The following is a 12,719-nucleotide window of genomic DNA, read 5'->3' on the forward strand; positions in this document are numbered from 1 at the left end:
GTCGATATAGGACTTGTTTACTGTGGATATAGATACTTTTGTACCTGTTTCCTCCAGCATCTTCTCAAGGTCCTTTGCTGTTGTTCTGTGATTGATTTGCACTTTTCGCACCAAGGTACGTTCATCTCAGAATGCGACAGAATGCGTTTGAAGGTAGGCCTAGAAATACATCCACAGGTACACCTCCAATTTTGTGGAGGTCTACCATTTTTTTTCTGAGGTCTTGGCTGATTTCTTTTGATTTTCCCATGATGTCAAGCGAAGAGGCACTGAGTTTGAAGGTAGGCCTTGAAATACATCCACAGGTACACCTCCAATTGACTCAAATGATGTCAATTAGCCTATCAGAAGCTTCTAAAGCCTTGAGATCATTTTCTGGAACTTTCCAAGCTGTTTAAAGGCACAGTCAACTTCGTGCATTTAAACTTCTGACCCACTGGAATTTTGATACAGTGAATTATAAGTGAAATAATCTGTTTGTAAACAATTGTTGGAAAAATTACTTGTTTCATGCACAAAGTAGATGTCCTAACCGACTTGCCAAAACTATAGTTTGTTAACAAGAAATTTGTGGAGTGGTTGAAAAACAAGTTTTAATGACTCCAACCTAAGTGTATGTAAACTTCCGACTTCAACTGTATGTCTATCTATAATATTGGACAGTCATATCTGTTGTACACAATACATTTTTATCTGAACGTTCAGTAACGTTACTCCCACCTGAACGAGTCCCTGCTGCTGCACAGGTAGGATATCCGTTCCTGACAGTAATACCTTGTTTGAACATTTTCTGTGTCGTATTCACTGACATCAAACGGAAGAAAATGAACCGAAACAGGGAATTACTCCCTGAACTTACCCAATAAGAAACACTCATTTTCCTTTTCCATTGCATATCGTTTTGCTACAGTTTTGCACTAATGAATACGACCGTGGTCTTATGTGTGTGACGTTAAGAGTAGCCTACTTGATGTATGCCCCTGCACCAGTGGAGGCTACTGAGGGGAGAACGGCTCATGATAATGGCTGGAACGGCGCGAATGGAATAACATCAAACACATGGAAACCATGTCTTTGATGTATTTGATAGCATTCCGCTCCAGCCATTACGATGAGCCCGTTCTCCCCAATTAAGGTGCCACCAACCTCCTGTGCCCTGCACATTGAAATGGTGCACGGTTTGAAACCCTGTCCCCTAATGCGCCACTCTGGCCTGTCTGTGCAATACCAGATGAGCTAAATCATGTGGCACTGGAATGTAAATGTGATTTTGTGCTCTTCTACTCAGATACAGATTAGGAATATGTCTGAGTGTGCTCAAGATTTTTGGCTACCACTTATTTGGCCGGTTTCCCAGACACAGATTAGGCCTGGTCCTCGACTAAGAATGATGTTCTATGAATATTCTCCATTGACAGTACCAGTTGAGTCCAGGACTAGGCTTGATCGGTGTCCAGGAAACCAACCAAATATGAAACAATGTTCAAATCAATCAACGTGTATCTGTTGTCGTTCCAGGTTGTGATGTTTGTCATGTTAACTCCCTTTTATTTGTAAGCTATAAAAATAAATAAAGAGAGTCGCACACTCTATATATATATATATATATATATATATATATATATATATATATATATATATAAACTCTCAGTAATTTCTTGGGTACACCAACATTTTGGCATCATTGTGCTTTCCTCAGGGTAATGTCATGAATGCTTGAACCAGGTTATGTAGACAAACAGTGCAATTAGTGTAACCAATGACAATAGTGAGGGGTGTGTCATAATTATTAGGTTGATTAGAATGAATTGAGTGAAACTTAAATATAGTGCATTCGGAAAGTATTCAGACCCCTTCCCTGTTACAGCCTTATTCTAAAATGTATTAAATATTTTTTTCCCTCATCAAGCAACACACAATACCTCATCATGACGAAACGAAAACAGGTTTTTATACATTTTTGCAAATTAATATACAATATATATATATATATATATATATATATATATATCTCCTTATTTACATAAGTATTCAAACCCTTTGCTATGAGACTCGAAATTGAGCTCAGGTGCATCTTGTTTCCATTGATCATCCTTGAGCTGTTTCTACAACTGGATTGGATTCCACCTGTAGTAAATTCAATCGGACATGATTTGGAAAGGCACACATCTGTCTATATAAGGTCTCACAGTTGACAGTGGATGTTGGAGCAAAAACCAAACCATGAGGTCGAAGGAATTGTCCGTAGAGCTCCAAGACATGATTGTATCGAGTCAGATCTGGGGAAGGGTAGCAAAAAATTTCTGCAGCATTGAAGGTCCCCAAGAACACAGTGGCCTCCATCATTCTTAAATGGAAGAAGTTTGGAACCACCAAGACTCTTCCTAGAGCTGGCAGCCCGGCCAAACTGAGCAATCGGGGGAGAAGGGCCTTGGTCAGGGAGGTGACCAAGAACCCAATGGTCACTGACAGAGCTCCAGAGTTCCTCTGTGGAGATGGGAGAACCTTCCAGAAGGACAACCATCTCTGCAGCACTCTACCAATCAGGCCTTTATGGTAGAGTGGCCAGTCGGAAGCCACTCCTCAGTAAAAGGCACATGACAGCCTGCTTGGAGTTTGCCACAAGGCACCTAAAGGACTCTCAGACCACGAGAAACAAGATTCTCTGGTCTGATGAAACCAAGATTGAACTCTTTGGCCTGAATGCCAAGCGTCATCTCTGGAGGAAACCAGATACCATCCCTACAGTTGTGGCAGCATCATGCTGTGAGGATGTTTTTCAGCGACAGGGACTGGGAGACTAGTCAGGATCGAGGGGAAGATGAACGGAAACAAAGTACAGAGAGATCCTTGATGAAAACCTGCTCCAGAGCGCTCAGGACCTCAGACTGGGGCGAAGGTTCACCTTCAAACAGGATAACAACCCTAAGCACACAACCAAGACAACGCTGGAGTGACTTCGGGACAAGTCCTTGAGTGGCCCAGCCAGAGACCGGACCGATCAAACCTGAAAATAGCTGTGCAGCGATGCTCCCCATCCAACCTGACAGAGCTTCAGAGGATCTGCAGAGAAGAATGGGAGAAACACCCCAAATACAGGTGTGCCAAGCTTGTAGCGTCATACCCAAGAAGATTCGAGGCTGTATTCGCTGCCAAAGGTGCTTCAACAAAGTACTGAGTAAAGGGTCTGAATACTTATGTACATTAGATATTTCCGTATTTCTAAAAACCTGTTTTTGCTTAATCATTATGGGGTAATGTGTGTAGATTGATAAGGGAAAAAACAATTTAATCCATTTTAGAATGAGGCTGTAACATAACAAAATGTGGAAAAAGTTAAGCGGTCTGAATACTTTCCGAATGCACTGTATATATTTAATTGTTTCCAATTTCATTTATTTTTAGTTACATGTAATCTTTTGGTTCAACCATAATAAATAATAAGCATCAACAGGCGGAACATATTGGGTGTACGCTGATTAGCTGTAGAAATAATACATTCATTTATAAGACAAAATGTATAAAACAAATTATAATTCATAAGGGCCTGAGATCAAAGTCAATATTCAGACCACTAGGGGTCAATGTTTTTAGATGATATCCAGTAGGCCTTCCTCTGTAGTAGTAGGATCTCGATGTTACCTCCTCTCCTTGGTAGAGGAACATGCTCAATGCCTGTGTATTTGATGGAAGAGATAGGATGATTAGCTTCAACAAAGTGAGCTGCTACTGGATAGTCAGTGTTCTTACACCTGATTGAGCTGCGGTGTTCAGCTATGCGTTGTTTTACGTGTCTTTTTGTTTGTCCTACGTAGGCTTTCTCACATGAACAGGTGAGATAGATTACTCCCTTCATTTTTTCAGATGAAGCATAAATTGGCTTTTACAATGCTGTGGGCGCCATATAGCTCTGCATTGGCATGATTGGTTGACAGTAGGTGAGGGCCAGAGGTCCTGTATAAACACACATTCACTTCCTTGACAACTTCCTTCATAACAGGTCTTGTGCTGCTCCACTAAGAGCAAGACATATGAATGCCCTGACTAATACAGAGGCCGTATCATCGAAAATGCTGCACGGCCAATGCAGAAGTCGGATTGACCACATATAGCGCCTTTAAGAGTTGAATACCCCTGCTCTTCAGGTTAAAAATATTAAACAAGATTTGGCCTAAAAACTACAACTCCCATGATTCTCTGAATGAAAAAACGACTATAGGCTAAGGAAGTTGACAAATGTTTTACAGAAACAAAACTTGATATGCACATGATAAACTCTATTGTAAGACCTTTTATTAGACACTACCTAAATAAATGCCCTATAGAAGTTACATTTATCCATTATTTGACCCGCGTTTAAAAGCTAAACAAACACGGTTGCGTATCATTTTGGGTCCACGTGGTTTGAGAGTTGATATGCTGCATTCAGGTGCTAGTTGGAACTAGGTTAATAGGAAATGTCCGACTTGTTACTGGTTGAACGCGGCACGTGTATAACTACAAGCAGATGCAAGTCGGAAATTTACGAATTGCTAGTTTCGACTAGCACTTTAACGCTGAAATACTCCCTGTGCAAATAGGCAGTCTCCCCGAGCTGTGGGCAAGGAAATTACATCTGGACGTGGGCTCTGTCATCAAAAATACTAACCAGGCACTGCAAAAGATACATGTGAGTTTGGCTTTAATAGACTTCAACTAAGTTGTTTTTATGAGAACTTCCAGTGTTGCACGTGTGGTCACTGAGTCAAAGTTTTACCATCGTGATGCGATGCTAACTACAACTTGGAATCATGGGGAAGTTGGCTACCTAGGTAAAATACAAGAACACGGCTAATTTCGAAAGAGGATGATTTTTGTTTGTTACTATTTTTGCATGTGGCTGCTAATATATAGATACGTCAATGAACTTAAAAATATGCCATTTAGCAGACGCGTTTATCCAAAGCGACTTAGTCATGTGTGCATACGTTTTTAAGAATGGGTGGTCCCGGGGATCGAACCCACTATCTTGGCGTTACAAGCGCAATGCTCTACCAATTGAGCTACAGAGGACCACAACTTGTTAGCAAACGATGACAGTGAGTGTGGCTGAACTCAAAAGCTGTAACTAGTTGGCTACAGTTGTAGCTAGCTAACTATGTAGTTTAACTTTGCTTGTGGAGCTATTTCACACACATTTGTTACATTGTAACCAGTGGGATCATTATAATTTTTTTGTATATCCAGAGCGATTTACACTTAGTGAGTGCATACATTTTTCATACTGCCATCACTGGTCAGCAAACTTAGTAACAAAATTGCTCGTTGCCACCCTGTGTTTTTAGGACTGATTGCATCAATTGTGCTAAAAACATCATTTGTACATTTGAGCAAATTATCTCTTCAAAAGTTCTGTCCTCTGTAAATTAATAGTCCCATTGCCTCGTGAGTCACATGAGTGAGTGATTCCAATCAAAGGGAGCGAGTCGACTAATTGGAAACCACGCGCATCGTGCTACTCACATTATCTATTGCGTTGTATGGAAAAGCACATATTTGATAGTCTGCTGATGTAACCTAGATACGGTACATACTCCTCAGGAATTGTATCAGTGGGCTTATAGGGCATTCCAGGGGGGTCATGGCTAGAAGGGATCCAGCTTTTGTCAAATTAACGTAAAAATGTGTTTTTAACCAAATTATCCTGACCTGCAACGTTAATTATCATAGCCTGCTGCTTAAGTTCTCCTAACCTGCCATGAAAATTAAAATCTGATGTTAATTTGACAACTGATCCCTTCGAACCATGACCATCCAGGGGCGCATTCAACAGGGTTGAACATTCAGATAGAAATAGGCTAAGTAGATCAAACATGCCTCTGATATGTAGAATAAGAAATCACATAGGCTCTATTCATGGCATTTCTATCTGCAACGTTCGATAAAGTTTGGCAACTGGGTAAAATGGGAGATAGGACTGGTTTAAACTCTGACCCCTTGGTTTGTTTGTGTTGTGGGGAGTATTGATTGGGGCAAAGGCATACCCATCACTTCTTCAACCCAAATATAAGCCATCTACAACAGTGATAGCGAACTTTGATGCGGGTGGGGGCCACAAAAAATATGAACTCATAATCAGGGGCACAGTTGCTTGAGGGTCTGCATACCTACATTTTACATTTTAGTCATTTAGCAGACGCTCTTATCCAGAGCGACTTACAGGAGCAATTAGGGTTAAGTGCCTTGCTCAAGGGCACATTTACGTCATTTAGCAGACGCTCTTATCCAGAGCGACTTACCAATTGGTGCGTTCACCCTATAGCCAGTGGGATAACAACTTTACAAATGTTTTTGTAAAGTGGGGGGGTAGAAGGATTACTTTATCCTATCCCAGGTATTCCTTAAAGAGGTGGGGTACCTACATCCCTCCTACCCACCCCCCCCCCCCCCCCCACCCCCCCTCAGCCGTTAATTGGACCATGATAACAAGTTGAGATATGCTAGCGGCCAGCTAATTTAGCAATCCCTAATTGACTATCAGTGATTGATGTTAGAAGAAAAAGTGCTGATCCATAACCAAATGTTGAAATTGCACCTTGTGTATTCTACTACTCTAACTCGCAACAGTAAGTTGAGACCCCGACATAGTTCCCAATTTTGGAAATTGATCCGAGGCCCTAGGGCTGCCCACTGCCCATCCCTTATGTACAACGTCTTTCTGAGGCAAATTAAACGCATACAGTATTCAAGGGGTTGTACAATTTTTGTCCCCCCAACCTATTTCTACTGTCATTAACACACCGCTACATCATGTGTCGCTTAAAATGTTTTTTACGCAAAGGAAGCATCGTCTTTAACGGGTCCCTACACAGAATGGGCTCTTGGACAATGACAACTAATTGGAGACAGTTTTTTATGGGTGGCAGTGTCCCTACCAATGTGACATATGAATAGGTGATTTAAGTGCTAGGCCCCAGCAAAAGGTCACCAATCTTTCACAGCAGCCTGATGATGAGGCCTTGGGGAAGATCCTCATTTTCTGACTCCCTGCACCATAGGTCAATTTTCACATGCAATTAAATGGCTTCCTTTATGGATTATAAATTAAAGTAATTTGAGAAACTGTTTTATTTACTGTCGCGGTTAGTGCCCAGAGACTAACCTGGATTGAATTCAGTAGGGTGCAATGTTCTGAAGGTTGCAGATAGAAATGTATTGTATTGAGCTGACACGTTTCTTTTATTCTACATGACAGAGAAGTATTTCTGTTCTACAGAATATATTTATATCTGAAAGTTCCATGATGTTGTGTCTTACTGAGCACCACCCTGGTTCGGTGATTCGATCATTTGTGTATTACATTTACATTTACATTTTAGTCATTTAGCAGACGCTCTTATCCAGAGCGACTTACAGGAGCAATTAGGGTTAAGTGCCTTGCTCAAGGGCACATTTACGTCATTTAGCAGACGCTCTTATCCAGAGCGACTCACCAATTGGTGCGTTCACCCTATAGCCAGTGGGATAACCACTTTACAATTTTTTTTTTTGGGGGGGGAGGGGGGGTAGAAGGATTACTTTATCCTATCCCAGGTATTCCTTAAAGAGGTGGGGTTTCAAATGTCTCCGGAAGGTGGTGAGTGACTCCGCTGTCCTGGCGTCGTGAGGGAGCTTGTTCCACCATTGGGGTGCCAGAGCAGCGAACAGTTTTGAGGAAGGGGAGCCAGCAGGCCAGAGGTGGATGAACACAATGCCCTCGTTTGGGTGTAGGGACTGATCAGAGCCCGACGGTACAGAGGTGCCGTTCCCCTCACTGCTCCATAGGCAAGCACCATGGTCTTGTAGCGGATGCGAGCTTCAACTGGAAGCCAGTGGAGTGTGCGGAGGAGGGGGGTGACGTGAGAGAACTTGGGAAGGTTGAACACCAGACGGGCTGCGGCATTCTGGATGAGTTGTAGGGGTTTAATGGCACAGGCAGGGAGGCCAGCCAACAGTGAGTTGCAGTAGTCCAGACGGGAGATGACAAGTGCCTGGATTAGGACCTGTGCCGCTTCCTGTGTAAGGCAGGGTCGTACTCTCCGAATGTTGTAGAGCATGAACCTGCAGGAGCGGGTCACCGCCTTGATGTTGGCGGAGAACGACAGGGTGTTGTCCAGGGTCACGCCTAGGCTCTTCGCACTCTGGGAGGAGGACACAGCGGAGTTGTCAACCGTGATGGCGAGATCATGGAAGAGCAGCTCCGTCTTGCCAGGGTTCAGCTTGAGGTGGTGATCCGTCATCCATACTGATATGTCTGCCAGACATGCAGAGATGCGATTCGCCACCTGGTTATCAGAAGGGGGAAAGGAGAAGATTAGTTGTGTATCGTCAGCGTAGCAATGATAGGAGAGGCCATGTGAGGATATGACAGAGCCAAGTGACTTGGTGTATAGGGAGAAAAGGAGAGGGCCTAGAACTGAGCCCTGGGGGACACCAGTGGTGAGAGCACGTGGTGCGGAGACAGCTTCTCGCCACGCCACTTGGTAGGAGCGACCGGTCAGGTAGGACGCAATCCAGGAGTGAGCCGCGCCGGAGATGCCCAGCTCGGAGAGGGTGGAGAGGAGGATCTGATGGTTCACAGTATCAAAGGCAGCAGACAGGTCTAGAAGGACAAGAGCAGAGGAGAGAGAGTTAGCTTTAGCAGTGCGGAGAGCCTCCGTGACACAGAGAAGAGCAGTCTCAGTTGAATGACCAGTCCTGAAACCTGACTGGTTTGGATCAAGAAGGTCATTCTGAGAGAGATAGCAAGAGAGTTGGCTAAAGACGGCACGCTCAATAGTTTTGGAAAGAAAAGAAAGAAGGGATACTGGTCTGTAGTTGTTGACATCAGTGGGATCGAGTGTTGGTTTCTTGAGAAGGGGAGCAACTCTCGCTCTCTTGAAGACTGAAGGGACATGGCCAGCGGTCAAGGATGAGTTGATCAGCGAGGTGAGGTAGGGGAGAAGGTCACCGGAGATGGTCTGGAGAAGAGAGGAGGGGATGGGGTCAAGCGGGCAGGTTGTTGGGCGGCCTGCAGTCACAAGTCGCAGGATTTTATCTGGAGAGAGAGGGGAGAAAGAAGTCAAAGCATAGGGTAGGGCAGTGTGAGTAGGACCAGCAGTGTCATTAGACTTAACAAACGAGGATCGAATGTCGTCAACCTTCTTTTCAAAGTGGTTGACGAAGTCATCCACAGAGAGAGAGGAGGGTGGGGTGGGGAGGGGGAGGATTCAGGAGGGAGGAAAATGTGGCAAAGAGCTTCCTAGGGTTAGAGGCAGATGCTTGGAATTTAGAGTGGTAGAAAGTGGCCTTAGCAGCAGAAACAGATGAAGAAAATGTAGAGAGGAGGGAGTGAAAAGATGTGTTGTGTATGTTGTGTGATTGGTTCTTCCTTCTACCTGTAATTCAGTTGCCATGGCAGAGCGAGTGCTGGTGATTGGCAGTGGTGGGCGGGAACACACCCTGGCGTGGAAGCTGGCACAGTCGCCACACATCCAGCAGGTCCTGGTGGCACCGGGGAACGCTGGGACCACCAACTGTGGAAAGATCTCCAACTCTGGTGAGAAGTTGGAGATCGCATTTCATGATCATACGATTCCTGGTCATGTCAGGTGATCAAAAAAAAAAAAAAACTCTTAGCCACTCCGTTGCATCTGAAATTTGTGTGCGTCTTTCTCCCCCCCCCCCCCCCCCCCCCCCCTCTGCACAGAGGTGTCTGTGAGTAACCACTCTATTCTGGCTCAGTTCTGTAAGGAGCATAGCGTGGGGCTGGTGGTGGTAGGGCCTGAGGTGCCTCTGGCAGCAGGTGAGTGGCACACATCCTTATCTTCCCCATTTCATATTCAGCCATCTGAAACAGTACAGGTACAATGGAAATGCCAAGTTGGCCAGGCCGTCATTGTAAATAAGAATTTGTTCTTAATTGACTCACCTGGATAAATAAAGGTGTAAAAAATATATATAATTATGACTGCACTGCAAATATAATGCTTTTCCTTTCCTCCCATTTTTCTCTGGTCCCTCCCTCCCTCTTTCCCATCCCCATTCATCCGCTCGCTTTCGTTCCCATCTCATCTGCCCCCCCTCTCTTAGGCATGGTAGATGACCTGCAAGCGGCGGGGGTCCCGTGTTTCGGCCCCTCAGCGAAGGCTGCCCAGCTGGAGGCCAGTAAGAGTTTCTCCAAGGCCTTTATGGACCGTCACGGCATCCCCACAGCCCGCTGGTGCTCCTTCACCGACCCCCAGGAGGCCTGCAGCTACATCCGCACGTCAGTACCGGGGTGGGGGTGTTGGAGAGATATGAGTTCATTAGGGCACACCATAGGAAAATGATTTGCAACGGAAAACAGTGTTTCTTATTGGACAAGTCCAGGTAGTCTGTCCCCAGTTTGAGTCTGCTCGCTGTGTGTCATCTCAACAATGTGTCATTTGTGAGATGAATTTCTACCCATCTCCTGAATTGAAATAGAATTGACCCTGCCTTTGCGGCTCTCTGACCTTTAACCCCTGACCCCTGTGTTGACACCAGGGCCAGTTTTCCTGCTCTGGTGGTGAAGGCCAGTGGCCTGGCTGCAGGGAAGGGTGTCATTGTTGCCAAGGACCAGGAGGAGGCCTGCCAGGCTGTGCTGGACATAATGAAGGTATAGTTTCAAAGTGACCCAAAGTCAGTTTTGCATTTCCCACCCTATTAGTGCATGCTAGGATTCGGAGAGGGTATGCTGTATCTGTGGGCACTCACAGATAGTGGATCAGAAAGGGTTGCATTGGAATAAGCAATATGGCACATATCTAATGTCTTTCAAAGGGTACCTAGGGCAGTGGTTCCAAACCTTTTTAAAATTTTGCTCTGCCGTGGTCATAATGTTTTTGTTGTTGATCCTATTGAACAATGAACAAGCTTTGTCTGTTTAAATTAATGGAGTGGCTGCAGTTACGGATTTTCTGAAACCCGACTTGCTGTTGCTAAAAATACGGAGATTTCTGCACATGCGGGATCCACTAGCCTACCTCCTTTCATCTGCTGTTCAGTCACTCTGTGACTCCGCTGCCGCTTGTACGCAAAATAGTTTGAATAAACGTAGTTGTCTGTTGTGACAGTAGCCTAGGCTATTGCAAACATAAGCACGACACAAACGGGTTGTCTAGCTATTTCATGTTGTTTTTTCAGGAGGGGAGTTACATGCAGCTATTTAGGCAATCTATATGTAGCCTACACAACATATCAAACAAGCAAGACACAGACAGGCATTCAATAGCGATTTAATGTTCTTTTTTTCATCATTGCAAACATTGGCTAAACAGGAGGCAGACTGCTGGCTATATGGCAGCATAACTATAAAGATTACATCACACAACGGTAATTGTTTTTGCTTAATGCAATGTGTGGACTGCATCTTGCTTGTGCTACGGCAATAGGCATTACAGACAGACAGAAGGTTGTATCCTTCATACATACAGAATTTTTGGAATGTTCTTTCAAATTGCAGCTGTTCAAAAATGAGGCAGAGAGAGTCTACATCATCAAATTGGTTGAGGGTTCAGAAGAGGGTGAGTAAAGAGCAAAATGTGAGTGTGTGTAAAATAACACATGGACAGAACATGATTCGGATCCTTAGATTTGAGAAAGACGTTTCCAGAGGGGCGGGGGTCAAAACTGTATTCGTAGCCCCGGCCTTAAATTATACTGAACAAAAATATAAACGCAACATGCAACAATTTCAAAGGTTTTACTGAGTTACAGTTCATATAAGGAAATCTGAAATTCATTAGGTCCTAATCTATAGATCACATGACTGGGCAGGGGTGCAGCCATGGGTGGGCCTTGGAGCCAGGCCCAGCCAATCAGAATGCTTTTCTTTTCCCCCACAAAAGGGCTTTATTACAGACAGAAATACTCCTCAGCACCCACCTCCCCTCAGACGATCCGCAGGTGAAGTAGCCGGATGTGGAGGTCCTGGGCTTGGCGTGGTTACAAGTGGTCTGCACTATTGAGGCCGGTTGGACGTACTGCTAAATTCTCTAAAACGACGTTGGAGGAAGTTTTATGGTAGAGAAATGAACATTCAATTCTCTGGCAACAGCTCTGGTGGACTTTCCTGCAGTCAGCATGCCAATTGCACGGTCCGTCAACTTGAGACGTTTGTGGCATTGTGTTGTGTGACAAAACGGCACATTTTAAAGTGGCCTTTTATTGTCCCCAGCACAAGGTGCATCTGTGTAATGATCATGCTGTTTTAATCAGCTTCTTGATATGCCACACCTGTCAGGTGGGTGGATTATAGTGGCAAAGGAGAAATGTTCACTAACAGTGATGTAAACAAATTTGTACAAAACATTTTAAAGAAATATGATTTTTGTGCGTCTGGAAAATGTCTCATCAAACATGGGACCAACACTTTACATGTTGCTTTTATATTTTTGCTCAGTGTAACATGGACATGTTACATTGTGCCACACAAGAATATACCATGACATTTGAAATGCTTAATTCTTGTAAAACATTTTTTTTTAGAATGTAGTGTTTATGTAGCTTACTGAGCTACGGCTGCTTCAGACGTCACGTGGCTTAGACTTTGTATTGTTTTCAGTTGCACACTGTAAATGTAGCTTACAGTTCTGAGGACGCACAAAGTTGTTTTATTTTCAAGCTATTTTTCTCCCTCATGGGCTATGGGTTGTGCATTTAGCCCTCCAGTCAGCCCTGACAACCGTATGCTTTTCCCC

At 44.2% G+C, this 12,719-nt stretch overlaps 1 protein-coding gene across 2 annotated transcripts in view; it reads left to right on the forward strand.

Moving 5' to 3' along the window:
* Nucleotides 1-4,552: 4,552 nt before the first annotated feature.
* The window catches only part of LOC311110360 (trifunctional purine biosynthetic protein adenosine-3-like), a 33,256-nt gene continuing 25,089 nt past the window's right edge, over nucleotides 4,553-12,719 (forward strand). For both annotated transcript variants that reach the window (XM_084188906.1, XM_084188907.1), the window contains exons 1-5: nucleotides 4,553-4,669; nucleotides 9,407-9,556; nucleotides 9,707-9,802; nucleotides 10,090-10,264; nucleotides 10,525-10,636. In XM_084188906.1, the coding sequence (XP_084045032.1) occupies nucleotides 9,412-9,556; nucleotides 9,707-9,802; nucleotides 10,090-10,264; nucleotides 10,525-10,636 (528 nt within the window). In that variant the 5' untranslated portion in view covers nucleotides 4,553-4,669; nucleotides 9,407-9,411. The remainder of the gene's footprint in view (nucleotides 4,670-9,406; nucleotides 9,557-9,706; nucleotides 9,803-10,089; nucleotides 10,265-10,524; nucleotides 10,637-12,719) is intronic.

Source organism: Coregonus lavaretus, assembly GCF_964263955.1.
Source record: "Coregonus lavaretus genome assembly, contig: SUPER_35_unloc_4, whole genome shotgun sequence".
Taxonomy (NCBI): domain Eukaryota; kingdom Metazoa; phylum Chordata; class Actinopteri; order Salmoniformes; family Salmonidae; genus Coregonus; species Coregonus lavaretus.